The sequence below is a fragment of the Aphis gossypii genome, chromosome 1 (genome assembly GCF_020184175.1).
Source record: "Aphis gossypii isolate Hap1 chromosome 1, ASM2018417v2, whole genome shotgun sequence".
In the NCBI taxonomy this organism is placed as follows: Eukaryota; Metazoa; Arthropoda; class Insecta; order Hemiptera; family Aphididae; genus Aphis; species Aphis gossypii.
The window spans coordinates 81,565,637-81,586,576 of record NC_065530.1 but is presented as its reverse complement, the minus strand read 5'-3'; the positions used below and the strand labels follow the sequence as shown (position 1 = coordinate 81,586,576).

General features: G+C 22.8%; 1 protein-coding gene across 6 annotated transcripts in view; it reads left to right on the top strand.

Annotated features, from left to right (window-relative positions):
* Nucleotides 1–20,940, top strand: part of LOC114124975 (high affinity cAMP-specific and IBMX-insensitive 3',5'-cyclic phosphodiesterase 8) — a 70,528-nt gene that overhangs the window by 38,758 nt on the left and 10,830 nt on the right. For 5 of the 6 annotated variants that reach the window (XM_050196926.1, XM_050197024.1, XM_027988437.2 and 2 more), the window contains 5 exons: nucleotides 140–220; nucleotides 2,025–2,227; nucleotides 17,801–17,860; nucleotides 17,954–18,011; nucleotides 20,516–20,683. In XM_050196926.1, coding sequence (XP_050052883.1) covers nucleotides 140–220; nucleotides 2,025–2,227; nucleotides 17,801–17,860; nucleotides 17,954–18,011; nucleotides 20,516–20,683 — 570 coding nt within the window. Of the gene's footprint in view, nucleotides 1–139; nucleotides 221–1,337; nucleotides 1,458–2,024; nucleotides 2,228–17,800; nucleotides 17,861–17,953; nucleotides 18,012–20,515; nucleotides 20,684–20,940 lie in introns of those variants that run through there. The other variant, XM_027988440.2, reaches the window with a different exon arrangement.

Here is a 20,940-nt window from a genome sequence, read left to right as displayed (position 1 = left end):
TATTAAAATTCTTTATATCATATAAATACAAGATAAAATAAATATTTATTCCACTTGATTTCTACATTTTAATTTTAGCTAACTGAGCGATCATAATTATAAATTTAAATATAATACTAATATTTTTATATTTTTTTAGACACCTGACAATTTTAACAACTTCATGTTTGGTTGCTCAAAATATATTCAAGACCTACGTTCAAATACTTCGTTAAAAAAGGTATGACATTTCATAACATTTAATTTAAAATTTGATAAAGGTAATAGAATATTTAAATATTTAAAAAAATATATTTAATATACCATATTATTATAATTGATAAATCGTATGCTTATCTTCAATAAAAAAAAATTAAAAAATTAAGCATAAATATTATGATGAACGTTAAGCTTAACGTTTTTTTTTTATTTTAAAACTCGTAATAAGAAATTTAGAATAAACCATAACTTTAAAACAACAATATTTTCTATTATATTTAATATATTATAATTCTGTATGTTATTATAGAGTTAAATACCTATCGCATATGTGTGACACTGTAATATATTATATTGACATATTCATAGATAAGAACTTTCTAAGTATGTGTATTAAGATTCACGAATCGCTTTTATCCATTCCATTTCTATCTTAATTTCTAATTAGTAAGAGTTTAAAAACATAATAAATTTCAAAATAATTAGCTTATAACTGATAATCATTGTTTAATTAAATTACTGTCTACTTTATTCACAATTTTAATAGCTTCACTAGAGAACAAATTCGATAGATTTATTGTTATTCAAATATTTTTTTTTAAAGGGCCAAGAAACAAAATTTAACTAATCATAATGTAAATAAAGCGAAATTAAAATTATCAATACTTTTATATTTTCATCCTAGTTTTAAACTTGAAATTCTTACAGTTTTTTTATATTTTATTTTATTAACACTAATCATTTCAATCCATTTTAGATTTGTATTCATTTTTATTTTGCATGAAAGCATAATTTTAATATTATCGTTATTCAGACATATAAATATATATTATATTTTTAATACATATCACACGAAATGTTTATCAAACTGCTTATCTTTGTATCATCTTTATTTAGTCATTAGTTACAATACATTCTATAGAGTATAGACTAGGACCAAGAGCACATGTGGCTCTGTTATCTTTTTAAGTAACCCATTATTTATATACTTATGACATTTGGCTTGTAACATTACAATAACGTATTTAAATTCATAAATCACAATGTATGTATTATAAAACAAAATAAATACGCTAAAATATTAACAGAATAGGATTAATTCTTTTTCCTCTTTAGTTATTAGAATGAAGTTCCTCAAATCATTTGACCGCCGCTGGTCCACTTAGTACAACGTTGTTATTCCTTACACCATTATTGACCTTTGGCATTACTTGACAATGTGGCATGTAGTTTTGTGCATATTATCTCACATTCAAAAAGTAAGGAATCAGTCATACTCCATTTGTGTAGCATACATTTATAATTGCCTTGCTCAGTCTTTATACAGTTTAAGGCCGTCTACTATGCTCAATTTAGGTCAAATAGGATTCCACTAGTAGGAGCGCTAACAAAATAAAAATGATTTTAAACTTTGTGTTTGTCCACCTGCTTCCCCGCATTTTCTCTGTTTTCTTATATTTTGAGAATGTCATATTCACATAAAGTTTCTAGATTTTAGTCTTTTAGGTAGGTATTACTTATTTACTATATTTTTTTGAAACTGTGGTTAGATCAGAATGGTTAATTTTAACAACATTTTCACTTTGGGCTTGTATACGTAGATCTAAAAACGTCCTATTTATATAATTCTGTTAATCTTACAGCACCTACGATAACCTCGTTGTGTTATTTAACTGTAAATTAAATTTATTTCAGTGAACACTTCTGGCCCACACAGGTGCACAATAATATTCTTTCATACTGTTCACTATATAGTGTATAATAAAAATTATTTTTATATTTGTTTTGTTTGTTCCAAATTAAATATAATTTACAATATTTTATAGATACTGTTAGTAACATCTAAAGATGATTCAGTATGGCAATCTATAACAACAACAGCCAGAAATCTTGAATGGACTGTAAACCGTGTTACTAGTACGGAAGAAGCGTTGGAGTGTTTTCACAAGGGTAACGGAGTACCAACAGTAGCGTTTGTTGATTGCAGATTTCAAAATGACAAGACTGTAGACGCACATCAAATAGCAAGGTATGAGAAACTTTCTAGCATTATGCACCTCTATTTAAAATTACAATTTAAAAAGCAATTTAGATATTTTAATAAGGACTAGTAATTTTACAAATAAATCTTTGTTTATTTATAAAAATCTAACCTTTATTAATTGTAGAAATAAGAATTATTCTACGTTTATAAAATGTTTTTAAAATATATTATCATTTATCATATTAATTAAGATAATTCTAAATTAGAATTAAAATTGGACTAGAAAAAATATGATTTTGCATGTCATTTAACATATATAATATTATAATAGTACCTTTAAAAATTAAACAACGAATATTGAAATAATCAGATACAAATATATTAACTCTGAATATTCGTAAAAATAAAATATTATTGAACTTCAACAGTTAGTACAGTTGTTTTTTGTAATTATAAGTATACCTAAACTGACTAACTTACAATTAGTAACTACTATAGGTAGGTACTTACTTAATATTTAATCTAAATAATAATTTACAAACATATATTTTTTAACCTTATTTGTTTTTATTTTCTTATTATTCAATGCACGGATCAGTAAACTATTTGATAAACACAATGTATTGAATATAAATGACCTACCATTACAATACAAATATAAGCCAACAATAAAGAGAATAAACTTATTGGTTAGTAGAAATACATCATTTTGTAAAATAATATTCGATATAACAAGGAATAATTTACTTATAAATACGTTGTCTTTTATAACAAAGAAGACAATTTATAAGCGTATAAAAACATTTCGGAGAGATGAGAGACAAGTTGAACCACTGTTAAACAAGAATGCCAAAATTATTGTTCACTTTCACTCAACCATGTTTGTTGCTTCAAATAATGTTGTTTAACATAAATTAATATATCTACTTCATTCAAATTTTAAATAGATTTTATAATAATCCATTATAGTCCAAATGAAGAAAGTTGTTTAAATGATTCTAACTGTGTGTAAATAACTAAATAATTCTATTTCTATGATAAATATTATAGAAAAATGATACAAGTATTTGTATTAAAAATAGATTTCTTTTTCGTAAAAAATTGTCATTAAAAATACTAATGAAAGTATCGTATTCGATTCATTATAATCAAAAATCATTTGTTATTTTTATTTGTAATATTTTAATGTCTTTGAAATCGATTGTAAATAAATTATAGGTATAATAAGTACAATGTACATAGCTATTAGCTATTGTCTATTTCATTTTAGATTCTCAGTAGAGCTTGGTGGTATTAGTTTTACAATGATAAGTGTAATGATTTTTTTCTGTCATTATGTTTCAGATCAGTACATTTGCTCTAATCTTAAATTTTAATATTGGTTTACAATTATAAAATTTCCCAAAAAATTCACATACTGAAAATTTAAAATGGTTTAAATGACAATAGAGTTATATAATAAATCCAATATATAAAATAAGTTTTGTTTCACAACAACTAAATAAACAGATTATAAATTCTAAATTATAATTTGTTAAACGTTATTACATATAATATATATATATATATGTCATTTCGTATACTCAAACAATGTTTGATACATATTAAATAAAAATTTTATTACAATATAAATTCATGACATAAAATATTTAAACGAATGGTTTTAAAATTTCATGGTGAATCTGAATCCTTGAGTACCTATTTACATTTTAATCAATATTATAATTCCTTAAAATATGGTTGTTAATACTCATTAATTCAAATTAAATTAAATTGTTTTATTAATGTATTAAACTACCTTATGTAGTAATGTTAGATTATAGTATTATACTATATCTCTGTTTATACGAGAGTTTCATTCTTTTGGTTATAATTTAATAGGTACCCTAAATAAGTATTTTTTTTATGGCCATTAAAAACTATGATTTATTCTTGTGAAGTCAACTAACTTTCATAACTTCAAATATATTGAAATCCTCATAATTATTTTATTTTTAAATGACAAGAAAGCTGTGAAATTGCAATGTTAAGAAATATGATGTAGAGGAATTCCTATAATGATCATGTGTCATGGCAACCCCGGTTTTTTTTATATATTTTTGGAACTTGGTTATGTTGGAGAAATTCTTAAAATGTTATCACCATCTCTGACTTTACCTACAAGGTTTATCACGTATTTAAACTGCCTCTGAATCATGCAATTTTGGTGCCACTTTATAGCCTTTTTCCATTATCCTCTGTTAGGCTATATCTTGTTTATAGCTGATATATGAAGAATTTATAACATTGAAAACCTAATGAAAAATCTAAAAAATAGTTTTCAATATTAAAATTTAAATGAAAAATATTACAAAAACTCCAAATTTAATAAGAACTTCGTCTTTAGCAATGTATTAAATTTTCAATATTAAAATTAGTATGCAGTTTTTATTTAAGACAAAAATCATTACATTTCAACCATTTACAATACACATCCAAGTTAATAAAAGTTTTGATAATTATTTAATCCATAAATTTATTGTATTATAGATACATCAAATATATTTTAAATATTTATTTTTATTAATTTTAAAACCTGAAAATTTATATTAATTTACTTGATAATTTATTGTTAAATGTATCACTATTTACTAATATTTTTCGATAAATATTCATATTTTTAATAATTAATTTAAATATAATTTCTTGGTTGTAGTACCTGTGACTTTGTAACAAATATTTTCCTCAGTATTTTTAAAATGTTTTTAATTTCGATATTTCTGGTTGCAACTTTAAAATGTATCATTTATGGATACATCGCATTATCTTAATACTATTCTACAACTTACAAGTGTAAAGTGATTATCGTAATAACAAGTAAATGCACTTTCATATAAGTAATGAAAATTAAATGTTTGTTGTGACATATATAAACTTACATTTATTACTTTCATTGACTATAAAAACTTGTTTCTCCAAGTCATTTACTCTTGAAAACCATTTAATTAAGTATAATTAAATAAATATATATGTATTTATATATATATATTAGGTTTTTGTTTTAATATCAATATCACACTTATGGTATTTTTTAATTTATTTATACAATGTTTATCATGATTTTGCCATGACAAATTCAATTTTTAATCATCGTGTTAAAAAAGTGTTTAAAATTAGCTGAAAAAAAAATCAATTAACAAATTAATTTTTACTTAAATAAAATAATAATAAAACCAATTCTATAAATAATTGCTAAGAAAAATATTAAACGAAATACAGTTATTTTACCGTAGTATATTTAATAAATATAAGTATTATTTATATATTCTATAATTAAATAAAAGATAATGTATAATATCAGTTTTAAATGATAAAACAATCAATGTAAACATTTTATATAGGTAGATAAAATAATGGATTTATAATTTAAATATCAATTATAAACATAATATAATTTTTAATACATTTATTAAATTTGAATAAAAAAATAGGGCCTTATTTTTTTATTGAAAAAATGTATTATAAATGTTTTTGTAGAATGGTCTTTATATCTAATTGGATATTTAATTAAAAATAAAGTAAATAACTAGTTAAGTTGTCATAAAAAAAGGAAAAGTATATTTTAATAAAAAAAAAAATTAAAAATAACCTCGTAATGTAATCAATGTTATAATAGTAAATTAAAAATGATATGCAATTTAAATATATTAAGCAATTTTTAAACTAAGTAATACACAAATTTAAATTTTAAAAAATAAATACATTGTGCATAAAAGAAAATTATATTGCTTCCTTTAATTTTTCTTATAAATATATACAAGATTATATATACAATTGAATACTCATAACTTAAAATATATTTTGTTAAAAATTATAAGATATATAACTATAATTTAATAATAAAAAAAACTTAACTTAAAATAAAACACGTTTATTATTTTAACTTGAAAATAGCCATATAGACATTACAATATTGTTATTTGTTACCAATTTTCATTATACTTAATTACTTATATCTTGAAATTTATAAATTAATGACCTATTTACATCGATTGTTATTTTATCAATTTTTCCTTGTGTTTGAGTGTTTGATATTGTATTGACATACTTTGCAAAATATGTATCATATTTCCTGTGTTTTATTATGTTTCTATGAATATGACATAATAGTATTTTATTTCGTATGAATTTATTTTTTATAATCATTAGTCTAATATAATGTCAAAGGCAAAACTCAGATAAGCATTGTAGAGACACTATTCCCACTTTCATCTTTTAATTAAACATCCAAACATATGCATTCAATATAAATCTATTCTACTATAATTTTTTAGGGGTTAGTTGAATATAATTTTGAACCATTGAACGTTTTTAAATAGAAATGGTTTCATTTTTTACTTTCAACTTATAAGTTCTAAACAAATCATATATTGGGTATTAAAAAATATTATTTTATATTTATTAAACATTAAAAAATAAATCAAGATAACTTTATCATAACATCTTAGTTGTTCAACAATTCATTATTTTGAAAAAATGAATATAATAATTCAATATCCAGTAAAAAACTAATTATTACATTCAAAATCTATGTATAAATATTATGCAATTTTGTACATAAAAATACATCGTCTTTTTGTTTCTAAATGACTATGACTTTAATAGGGGTGGCTCAACCGCAGCTTGCCGCATAGGCTTTTGTGGCTCGCATCTTATCATAACATTTTTACAAAAAAAATTTTAATATAAATTTATGTATTATATTATAATAATATGACTTTTTTTTTACATTTGGCTCTTCCATATTTATTAATACATTTGGTGGCTCACGAGTCTCTTCTCGCTGGCCACCCCTGGACTATTAGTTATATTTTCATCTTCAACTATTTATATCATTAATTAAACATAAACTGCTTAATCTATAATAACACTATTACTATTTCTCTGATCCAATTCCACTATTCATAACAGCAAACATTATAAGAAACTAAGTGTAGAAGTATGGGTGTATAGGTGGAATGATTCTTTCATTTTTACATCAGATTTATACGAATATCCAATAAAGATATAATGGTGTTTCAAAGAAACATGGCATATTAAATAAATATGTTGGAAGTCTTGGGGTAGCTGTATCTTTGTTCATAGTTTTTATTTAAGATAATAATTCAAAAATTAAAATTTAATATAACTTTTTTTTATTAATTATTTTACTTTTATACATTAGATTATTAGAAAATAGAAGTACAAAAACGTACGTGCATTATAACTAATAAGGTATAAACAAACGTGACCGAATATAAAGCATTCATATTATTTTTACTTAAATTATTCAAATAATTTATCGCCGATGTCTATGTTTTAAAAATAAATAATATTTATGATTATTTTCCGATAAACAATAATTTTATGTACTCTATATAATACGTACCTGATATCGTTTGATGTGTATGTTTCGTATACATTATAAGAATATTATTCACATTTCGATGATTATTGATACATGTAATATAATATAGTGTATTCTTGATAAAATTAAATAATTATTGTACGTTTTTAATAGTATATCAAATATCAACGTCTAGTTTGTGAAATAGTTGGAAAATAGATTTACTAATGCGGTTATATAACTTATCATTTGTTATATTGTTTTATTATAATTTATTTATTTAACATGAGTAAACACGTTTGAGTTCAAAAAAAGATGTAACTATCGAGAACATATTAAAAATAATTGTTGATAGATCAAAAACAATTAAAAATAAAATCTATCTATGTTACTGTTTCATACAATCTAAAACTAAATTATCTACTTAAAAAGCATTTATATACTGTATATGTTGATATTACCGTATACTATGTAGTATACAATTTTTATAAAATTAAAAAAAATGCATATTTAGAAAGAGTGGTCAAGTGAGTAATGCTCTGTTGTATAGTAAGTCACTATAATTGATGTATTCGATTTGAATCCAATGATAGGTATAATTGTATATGAAAAATAATGAACGGAAATAATTGGTCAGCCTAGGATATTATTTCCAGTGATTGGTATAAAAGGTGGTTTATATTTTAATGACCTGAATACACAAAAATGTAAGTTCTTTTATAATTACTGTTAACCAAACTTATGGAAAATCTTGTATTAAATTTTCAACTCTTTGCTACTTCTATAAAAAATTATATGAATTATACCTACAAAATAATTTTCAAATATTCATAATTTTGACGAATTTTGTTAATATTTGAACTTCAAATATCAATAAAAAAAATTGTGCCTAGTATGTATTCTTATAATTTTTGAACCACTATAAGACTAACTTAAGAGAAACTTTGTATTCAATTTAAAAAAAGTATTTTGACTCATCCAAAAATTTTTTATCAATATTTATAAAAAAAAAAGAAAAATAAACAAAAACGAATATTTCAAATATTTTGAAAATTAAATTATGTAAAGAAAATTAAAATCTAAATAACTGATGAAATTTTCAAGTATCTACGACTTATACTATTTGAATAATAACAAATATTTAAAATCGTTTGAGGATAAATCGTTATCGTTACGCAATTCTGTAGAAATTTCCTACAATGATGCTTCGAGTTCTCTCTATAGCTACTTGAAGGAAAACTTATGGAAAACTTAGTGTTGAATTTTTGAACCTTAGATATAAAGACAAAACATTTTATGATTTTTCAACTACAAAATTACTTGCAAATTTTCGCGATTTTGACATATTTTCCGTCAGTCGAAAATCAAAAATTGATTGAAAAGTTTGGTTGTACGTTTTTATAAATATTATAAAACAATTTGCATAAATAATTTTCTTACAACAAATATATCGAACAATGCAAAAACGTGTCTTAGGCTGGATCTGATCACTAATTAAATTCTTTCATTCAACAATCTTCAACTCGTCTCAAATGACCACAAAATTATCAACTCTACTCATTGCTTATATGACAGAACCAGAGTATCGAACCTAGCGCTGCTGTGATGATTGCTAGTGCTAGTCAGATAATTTATCAAAATTCCAATGACAGTATACAGAAGCCACTGCTCTACCCTCTCCCACTGTATCAATCTATCCGTCTACCTATCACCATCTCTCTCTCTCTCTCTCTCTCAGTCGGGTTCTCCCTTCTCGACCTTCTCACGAATTGAATTCGTAACAGAAGACCCTTATTCTTATTCTTATTAGGTAGTACCTACAATGATGATGACAACTATTGATAGGGACTCAGAACTCATTTTTAGACAAAAGACTATTATGAATTTATTGAAAGGCTACCTATCAACAATATTGCCTGCGATCGGCTTTTTGTGCGTGTCACGACTCACAACTTCGTCCTCCTACGATAGACTACGCAAACGGAAGGGTATTATATAATGATCCTGTGCCACTATCGACATAACTCACATTGTTGGTATGTTTTTAATTACGGCAAGTCTAAAACTTTCCAACTCGTTCGGTTATTTATTACAAAATCACACCGCTTCTTCTCGTTTTAAAGAACTAATACATCCCGTCTTCTTCATCATGGTGGTGCGATGATGAAGCACCTACTAGAACTAAAGGAGAATAACTTATCAAGTACACTATTTATAGTGTACTTAGTGTACTATAATACCACTACATTATAATATAACTATGACTGTATAACTTTGTACGTATTACCAATAGTAAATACTAAATAGTAGTACATGTAAACCATTTGACGACATATTATGTAAAATTTTCCGAAATTCAGACAACCTGATAGAATTGAAAATGTATATTTGTATTGAGGAAAATACAAACTTCAACCTATGTTAAGTATTTACAGAGGTATTTCGTCATACAGTTATATTAAATATTTACACATAAATATAATCATATGTAACAATAATGTTAATGAAATAAAATAATTTGAAAAATTCAGGTCGTGTATTTTAATTTTTATTTTCGCATAACGTTTGTATTTTTTTTGTATACAAATTTATTAAATTACTCTAATAGTTGAAATAAAATAAAATTATCAGTTTTCAAAATTATATTTTATAGAAATAAAATGAAGTAGTAATATTTAATTTATACAATTCACAATTACAAATTACAATTATGTTGGTTATAAATTACAAATCATTTTCCATAAAATATATGAATATAATACGAGCTAGAGATAATTCTGATTTTTAATCTTACTTCAGTATTTACTTTGAATACTTGGGTATCTATATTGATGTTTATAATTTATGAATACAATAAGCTTTATATCAAAAAATGAACGTTAACTACAAGATGACAGAAAATCAATGTTTTTGAGTGCGGTTATTTTATTTAAACTAGTATCAACCTATAATACACTATATACTCTCCTCTTGTTGTTTAAACAATTTCGTAATGCTTTTTAAATTTATACATTATAAATTGAGCCATAAATTTGTGTTCATTTGTTTTGAATCGTCATAACTCTTAAACATATTATGTAAGGCGTAAATTATATATAACATACGAATTTCTTTGTTACATAATATTAATATTAATTTTTTTATTTTATAACAATTAATTTAAATTATTACTTATTAAAAATAAAAAATAATTTATTGCAAATTCAATAGATATACAATGTACTTAATATTTATTTATTTTAATATTTTAATTGTTGAACTGTTTTGAGTTATTAATTTATGATTTAAGAGTTGTTATGGTAGTTTTAGTAATTTGTTCAAATATTAATTTATTTTTATCAAACACCATAAAGAATTTGACTTGACATTTTAAAACCACGATTTAAATATATAATATCAGCCAGTATATAGTATATAGTATATTTTATAATAAACCTTTTTAAATTCTAAATATTCATGAATCTAATTTGTTTCATTAAAAATTATTATAATATAGATATAATATATTTGCACTATCCATAACAAACAAAACATGATAAATATATAACAAGTTGATTTAAGAAAAATAAAATAATACAAATTCATAAATTGCCTTTTCCTTATTTTATTAACAATTTTGTATTGCTATATAATATAATACTATTATGTATCATTCATAATAATACTCGATTACTGACAACTAATTTATTTATCAAATTCAACATATTGAGGATTTTCATAACTAAACTAGTAAAGTTATATGTTTTGAGAACAATTTATTTTAGTCATATGTCTTTTACTTTAATACAACAATTTAGAATTAGTTTTATAAACTATTACAATTATGCATTGCAAATGTATTCTACAGACAAATTTGTAATTCATTTAGGAGTAATGTATAATACAAGTCCATAGCATACAGTAGTTTAGTAAAAGTGTTTATTATTTTTTTTTCATTTAATTGGAATTGTTATTTAAATGTTTATGTTCCCATACTAAGTGTCATCAATGGATGGCTCATTAATCAAGTAACTACAATATTATTTGTATCCTTAATCTATTATCTATCTATATATATATATATATATATATATATATATATTATATATTACTTATCGCGCTAAATTGCATAAATTGTATATTTTATACAAAAATAATACTAATAAAAAAAAAATTGTTTTTATTCAATAGTTTGTAATATGAAAAATAATTGGATATTTTCAGTAATTTATAACATTATTGAGTTTATTTTATTCGTAGATACATTATAGTAATTTGTATTAGGTATTATTTTAAAATTTTTGATAGTTAGAATACTATAATAAAAGTATACTAAAATGTTTACTTGTAAACGATGATGATTAGTTATCATTAAATTAAAATAAAATATAGTATTGAAGGTAACTTACAAAATTAAAAGAAAAATTTATTTTCAATACAAGTATAAGATTCATTAAAAATTTACAAAATCATAAAATGTACTGCTCTTAAAAACATAATTAATTAAAATTAATAAAATTTTAATTTTAAATATAAGTATTAAGTACATACAAAATCATAATGCATATCCTGTGGACTGTTAATATAATTTCTTTATTCAAGACTCAAATTCCTTTATTTATTATTTTTTAACAGGTGTATATTTTTCATTTTTATTCTGTTTTTTGTAGTTTTCTTAAAAACAAAAACACATTACGTCTTTGTTCAAGTTTCTAATAAAAAAAAAGATATTAAATGAAACTAAAAAAAATATATATTGAACAAGAAACATCAAAGTACGTAAAAGCTCTACTCAAAATTTAAAAACCAACAATGAGAACCATGATTTTTTTTTATGTTTGCAGAATTAATAAAATTAGTTACAATTTAAAACTATATATGTTACGAAAAATGTATGTATTGAATAAAAATCATGGCTTTCTTCACTCAAAAAAAAATAATGTTTATAATAAAGAGGTTCCATAAATAAATTAGGTAAGATATTAATTGTTATTTAAACTCTGATATTATGATATTGTTCTATCTTATAATTTAATTTGTGAGGATGTTAGTTTCATTTAGTAAAAGATGTAGTGTAAATTGAAAAATCACTGAAGTGAACTTAATGAAAATGAGCCTCAAAGCTAGATCTCAACTCTGTTCTCGATGTTAAAGACTTATTTCTTAATCCTAGTGAAAATATAATACATTTATGATATAAACAGTTAATTATACAAAGTTACGCATTACTATGTGCTGTATTAATATTTACTTAAAATATATATATATTATAAATTAGGTGTCGAGTGTACCTCGTAATTCAGTAAAATACTGTACCTAATGTATGTATTAAATTTGAGTTAAATGATAAATTTTTGCATAAAAGAGCGATTCTGAATGAAAAGTCTGTCAACTTGTTTACCTACTACGTAGGTTTATTTTAAGAGGTTTATTTTTAAGAGTAATTTTTTTTTTTAATCCTCGCAAAAAATATTTTTGAATTGCAACAAAATAACACTTAAATCACTGTATAAAAAAATATAACATCAATATTAAATGAAAAATTTAAGTCTCTACGATTATTCTTTTATGAACTACAATGAAATAATAAAATCTTTTTTTGATAGAATGATAGAATATTTATAGAGTTACGCTAGATTTTTTTTTAATTCTAATTATACTAGTTTATGAAGAACCTTGTACTAAATTTTCAAAACTTAGGAATAAATATCAAAACGTTACTTCAAAAGCTCATAAAAAATATTGTGATATTATTAGTTTGATACACTCAATTTTTTTTTGTATAACTAATAACCACTTAGGAAAAGAGTTAGTTAGATTTTTAGGTTTTTTAACTGAGTGAATATATTTTATTTAAATATTTATAGAAAAAAATTTTTTATTATCATTTTTTAAAAGAAATATTTAATATGTACAAAATGGCAAAATAAACATTTGTGCAGAGTAAGAAAAAAATAACACGCGATTACTTGTTTAAGAAATTACCCAGTGTTAAGGGTAAAGAAATAAAACTTAAAGAAAAATGTGTATGCTATAAATAGCTCAAAAAAAGTCCAAATATTTTGATAAAAATATTATGTAAATAAAATATTAATATTTATATTTGGTGAAAATCTGAATTATCAACAGTTATTTATTTTTAAATTACATTAAAATTAATTTCGTCAAAAACTTATTTTGGGCAAAAATTTCTATTTTTCCTTAATTACTGATTTTGTTTTAGAGAAATATTTTGAAAAATACTAGGAATTTTCGAGTTTTACTGTTTAAAAATATCAACTAGATATAATTTTGTTAAAAGTCGAGCATTTTTTTATTATAAATTTTAAACAGATGCATACAAAAAAACGCATCATTGAAAAATCAATACATTAATTTAATGAATGACATAGCTCTACATTTAATCAACAATATATAATATACATCTTTGTTTATAGAATAGTTTTCATAGTAAAAAAATAAAATACTATACAACATTATAAAAATATACTCATAAATATTTAATAATTTACTCAAATACCTATATCGTCCAAAAAAAGTCTTTAAGAACTAAAAAATAAATAAAAGGCAAACGATTTAAAATATTATTGTGTTGACAAAAATAATTTTTTAAATATTTACCAAAAATAGGTAAATAAATAAATTACTTTTATATTTATCTAAACAATTTTAAATTCAAGAATAATTAAAGTGAATTTACTATTTATCTTGTTTTTATTTATGTTAAAAGTATATCTTGATTGCTTTTAATTTTCAAGTAAAAATAATTATGAAGTATTTATAATTCTTTAGAAAAATATATTATCAAGAACTTTTATATTATTTTATTTAAAAATAAATTTTCATAAAAGCTTTTGTTTAACGTTTGAAAATTAAATTAAATGTTTGCATAAATAGATAATGTAATAAACATCTTAATTAGATTTTTATGCGTAACCTAACATACAAACTAACCTAAAACTACAACACTTGGTAACTAGCTATTTTTCCTTAGATTCTTAATTACCTTTTATATGCTTATAACTGTATAATATAACCTTCTCATAAATGTATTATTGTTTCTTTTCTTTTAATTTTCTTTCAACTCTCTCTCTCTCTCTCTCTCTCCCTATAATTCTTAAAATTCATCTCCCTTTTGTATCTTTAATAACAATCAAATAGACATATGCCACATAATTTTTGATTATCTGTTTCTTTCTTAAAAAGACAAACCCATTTTACTCGTTTTTAGACTTGGTCATGTTCTACTTCTAACTTCTCCTGAATGCCCATCTCCTCATCCCCTATATTACCACTCAAATTCTATTATTTTATTTTTATGTTAACTGGCGTAGCAAAAATCATCTTAAATAAGAAAAATATACTTCATAATCACATTATTATCTTCCAGATGAAAAATACTTGATGCAATCTTTAAGAAAAACATTTTAGTAATATTTTAAACGAAAGTTAATGGATAAAAATTGAAAGAGTGTTTTATGTAAAATAGTGTTTAATAAAAGTAAAAATTAACCCAATGTCTATATATAAATATACTTTATTGAGCTTTAAGAAAACACATTTAATGTTAAATTATTAAAACAAAAAATCAATTTAATATTATAGTAATCCTAAGATGTTTTTTATACTACTTAATTTAATTGATTCGAAAATGTTAAATACGTAAAAAGTGTACGTTAATAAAAACCCTTAATATCTTGATGTTCATGTATTAAAAACTTGTTTACTCAAAATACAAACATAAAAAAGAAGTAAACTAATATTGTTTTAAGATGTTAAATAGTAGGTATTGACACGTTTTACAGCCACTTCGAATTCACTAAAACTTCTCTCACTATCAACTATACCCTAGGGCTATAATATAAGCTTATATTTAGTGTATTTGTTTACTTTAAGGTTAGTTCGTAAATTGTATAGTCAATCGAAGGATGAGTAAAAGAAGTATTCTATATATAGCATCCCTGTGGTATTTATTCTAAAAGAACAGCCTAGGGCTTCGGATCCCTTAAATCTTGAGACCTTCTTAATTCTCTGTTTGCATTGATCTAACTGTTAATCTTAAGCCTCGTGTGAGTAATTAAGTTAACAATACTAACATTGTGTTTAGATTATGTAGATGATAATACATAATGAATATTATTTGAAAAAAAATATTGCATTAGAAAATATTTATCTCCTATTTTTTCATAAGAATTAAATCTATTATGATTGACGGCAATCTAATTTTTAAACATTATTTTAGATATTTTAGGTGTATATAAAAATATATAATATAATTTTAACGTATTATTAATTAAGTTATATGTTTTATCCTATAGGAAATATTTAACATTATATGTATTTAAAACTTAAGTGGTTTTTAAAATATGTTCATTAAAAAAACATTTTTATAATACTACTAATGTACTACATATAATAAGTTACATTAAAAGACAAAATTTCACTGTAACACATTTTTATCCATTTACATTACATTTAAAACAACCTAAAATGGGGGTCGCCGTAAATTGCGTCCCATTTCAAATTTTTTATGTAAATTGCGGCCCGTATGTATTTTATATATACGTAAATTACGTCTAAGGCTTTTTTCACAAAATCAATATTTTCCTTTTTATTTTTCACACTTGGGATTGGTAATATAATTGTATCAATATTGGTATGGTTAAAAATATTTGTTTTGCTGTTTTTTGTTTATTATTAAAAAATATATTATTAAAAATTCGTATTAAGATACTGGTAAAAGACAATTCTCGCACATAGTCTAACCGAGTAATTTTTTTGCTTTTTGTGAATAAGAGCTTCGATCAAATGCACACTGGCTGCTAGTAATATTATGTAAGTGAGCACATTATCTAAATCGATCAATATTAGAGATAATACTATCATTTATCTTTAAATTGTACAGCAGACTGAAAATCGGAATACCCTAGGCCTCAATTTACGTACATTTTAAATATACCCAGGACACGTGTTTTAAAAGTACACGGGCCGCAATTTACATAGTTTATGACTATGGCCTTTTTTTTTTGAGGACGCAATTTACCGAGTCCCTCAAATGGAATCTCGATGGATGTTATCATGGCATAAAATCGAAAGAGGCGGTGCGGTGACTTTAAATGTACGCTTGTCACGGTAGATAAAGAACACTTGCAGTAGCCCATCATCCTCGAGCAGACATTTGATTCACTTTTTACTAGTGTGCCTAATGATCCAAATACTAACATTATGTTACTACACGTTTTTCGGTTCATTCGTCTTAGAGTAAATTATTTTAATCGCATTTTCGCTCCATTGTACCCTAAGCGTTTGTGAAAAATATCAGCAACCCCCTCTATAATTCTCTTTTACGCATTTATTAATTAGAATAGTAATAATAAGTATACAAACAAGAATGACTTCTATGCAATTATAATATTTATAGTATAATTATTATTACTTCAATCTCACTTAAGATAAATGCATACTTAAAAGCTTCGATTGGTTTTTTTTATTATTTAAATAATACAATACATGTGTGTTAATAAATAATAGTAAACTATTTTATTTATTTGCAATTCAAACAATTTACACATAAATAATAATCGTAATATTATTTATAAATTCATGATATTATGTTCACATACGTTATTTATTTTGTTAAATTCTTTATACATTTTTCTGTATAACTTTTTTAATTAATGTCCAAATAAGTATATATATGAGTATATTAGAATATATTTATTCATAATGTAATATGAATCCCAACGTGTCTTAAAGATTTTAAGATTTTAAGATTTTTTAAAGGTTTTTTGAGAACTTACCTTTGCTTTTCTATTTTTAAGCCAAATGTATCGGTTTGTGAGTCGAAGTATAATAATAACACTTTCAAAACAATACAATATAAACCAACAAAATCGTTGAAAGTGTCTACATTTCATACGTATATAGACTTGAAATGTTGTACCGAAAATATTTATAAATCTTAAACCACAAAAAATGTAAAACATTGATATTATATAGATAAATGATGAATTTCTTATAGAGTTAAAAAAAAGTTTCTGCATTTTAAATTATACATCCATCTTAAAAAAAAGAAACAAATATACTTATCAGTTAAAAAGCTTCTGTTAGATTTCAATAACATTACTTTTTACTAAAGCTTATAAAATAATATAAATGTATAAATAATAAATATTTAAATTAAAAATTGAAAATTGATCGTATTATTTTAAATAAGTAAACGATATAAAAATAGTATATTAGTATTGATTGTATGTTTTATTTTTTGTTCCTAGGTCGTTACGTTCGATTAGAAAGAATGCTCACGTTGTACTTGTCGCTTTAGTAAGGAAAAGGTAATCAATTTCTTTACACTTATACAGTAATTCGACGGGCAATGATGCGTAACCTCATTGGTTGATAAAGTATAACGTATATGTTTTTTTCAGCCTTGTGTTGAAAAACGAAAAAGACGTTACGTCCATTTTAACCAGTGGATTTAATAAGGTAATATTTTTTTTTATTTATTCAATCTACTACTTAATTGCATTGCACACGATTAATAAAAAAATCTTACTTAGAATGTTCATTTTTAAATAAAATTCTACATAATTATCTTCAGTTTAATTATAAGTAATTTTACCCATGTGTTATACGATGCTTTACATATTATATTACATATTACATAATATATGAAGTAAAATGTATTATTTTTCTTTTCTTCAAACATTATCTTTGATACTTAGGTATATTAATTATTATTTATAATTCATTATTATACATTATTAATATGCGTTCACACTTCACACTATTGCTTTATTATTAATTATTAATCCTATTTTAGATTTTGTATCCTGTAAAAATACTTATTTTTTCTTTCAAAAACATTAGGTTTTTTTGGGTATAGTAATACGAGTATATTTAACATTTAATTTTAATAGAGATATAATATATATAATATTATTTAATGATGATTGCAAGATTTAAAATAAACTTAATATTTAAAAATGTAAGTACAAAAAAATATACTTTTGTTTTTAAATATTTATATGATTTTACTTTTATATCGTTTCCGTGCTTTAATCATAATTACAGCGTTTAAGTAATTTATCTCATAAAAATAAATAACTTTTAATTTTAATTTTCATATTTTATGTTATATCAATAATGTCCATCAATGCTTCATTAGCTTTTCATTTCATTTGAATAGTTTTTTTTTGTGTATGTAAAATACACACACACACATATATTATATAACATAGAACATAATTGTTTGATTAATATATTGATTGAATCATTTACAAAACATTTAAATATTCTGATTAGTATTAATTTCTATTTACATAATATATTCAAAGATTGTGCTAATTATTTTCATAGTACGGCTTTATATGATAAATTTGAAAAACATTTTAAATACAATTTGCTAGCAAAAAACTTATGTTTTGCAATTTTAACATACCTACATACTGATGAGTATTTTCAAATAAATCCCATTCATAATTTCATATTTTATTCATAAATAGAATTAACTTAATTTAAAGATTAGTGTTCACTACTATCTACCTAAATTTATTTTAATTTAATTTAAAAGCTCGAAAATGTTTCGATAAATACATTGTTGTTTGATGTTCATTTTAGTGAAATGTCATTAATTATTCTAGATAGTTATAGATACTTATAACATGTATTTATATTTTTTTTGCATAATAATAAAATGTTATTTCAAACGATTTAAATTAATTATGAAGCAACAATTTATTTGATTCTAATAAGAAATAACAATGTTTTATTAAAGGTATCATAGGTATGATACTAGTAGCTCTGAAGATATATTTTTATTATCTCTTTGATCAATGGAATATTAATTTTATCTGTAATTACTTTATTATTTTACATGCTAAATTAAATTAATTGATTAACTTTTAAAAGGCTTTGCATTTTTTTTCAATATATTTTAAAAGCACTTGTCGATTACCCAGTAATTTTCGATGGTTAATTTATTGATTGGGAAAAATAAATACTGAAAAAGGATGTTTGTTAAAAATAATGAATAAAGAATGGACATTTTTGGTGAATCATATTTTCTTTATTGGTATGATTGGTAAATTTATTTATTAAATTAATACTATTGCATACAGATACCACAAATCATTTTAAGACTTCATAAATAAAAATAAACAATATTTTAATATTATTGTATATTATTATACACCAAAACCACTTCTTATTGTATTTTATAAATGTTTAAATAAAACAGATTTTACTTATTTTGTGATTTATTTTACAATCTGCTTCCTAAGTTTTATCAATTTTCTTATGAATATAAATAAAATGTAAAATAAATAATATGACTTCAGATATTTTAGATATTCTTACTGCTGACCCGAGAAGAAAATATTATTATGGTCATTTTTAACCTTTCAAAGAAGCAAAGATAACTCGTAACAATCAGACACCTTCATTTAATTTTGTTTCTTTTCATTATCTGATACTATAAGACAACACAAATATCAACCGCAAGAAAAGTTAGCTCAATGGTTAAGCCATAAATTTAAAGGAAGTTTCCAAATATTGTAATGCCTACCCAGTAAATGTTATGTTATTATCATCAAGTTAATATTTTAGTTTTATCAACTATTTATTTTCTTACTATATAAACATTTCATTTTATATCTAAAGAAGAAACTATCCTTCCTTTGTATAAAAACTATTATTGTAGTTATTTAAATTATATAAATTATAATAATACAGTTAAACTCTCAATATTGTTATCTATATCAAACATTCTGTTTTACCTATTCCTAATTTAATACCTAATAGTACTATAATTATTATGTCTAGACGTTTTATAATTTAAAAAATGGTTACCTGTTGCCTATTGAATATATTTTGTATTTAAAGTATTCATAAATCGATGTTTCACCTTATTTATTTAATACTTTATAGTATACTTATTTAAGTATAACATATTATTTAATTTAATTTATTGAAAAAATACATTATTACAGATAATTGTAGAAACATGCAACAAAAACGTATGGATCAAAGAGTTGCAACAGCTGGAAAAAGAAGATGTTGCGATGCGTTCAATGTTAGCACAACAAGACGCAGTTTTAGCTGCACTGGACAAGACCAAAGACCTCGTTATCATTACTGACCTCAAACACAACATTCAAGTAAACATTCATCGAATTGAAAGATTAATTTTTAAAACTTCAAAACCTTTTATTCTCTCTCTTGAGCTTTTCAAGTGATCAATAACTTCATCGGTTCGGTAAATATTCTGACATGCATAACATCCCTTGGGTGCATAACTTATTTGCTTGCATTTGGATCAGTGTTGTTCTAGGTAAACCGAGAAATGTAGATGAATAAAAAACGATTTGGGAGCGAGAGGTTTTAGGTAAATCCACAAAATTAAATTACCTCATCC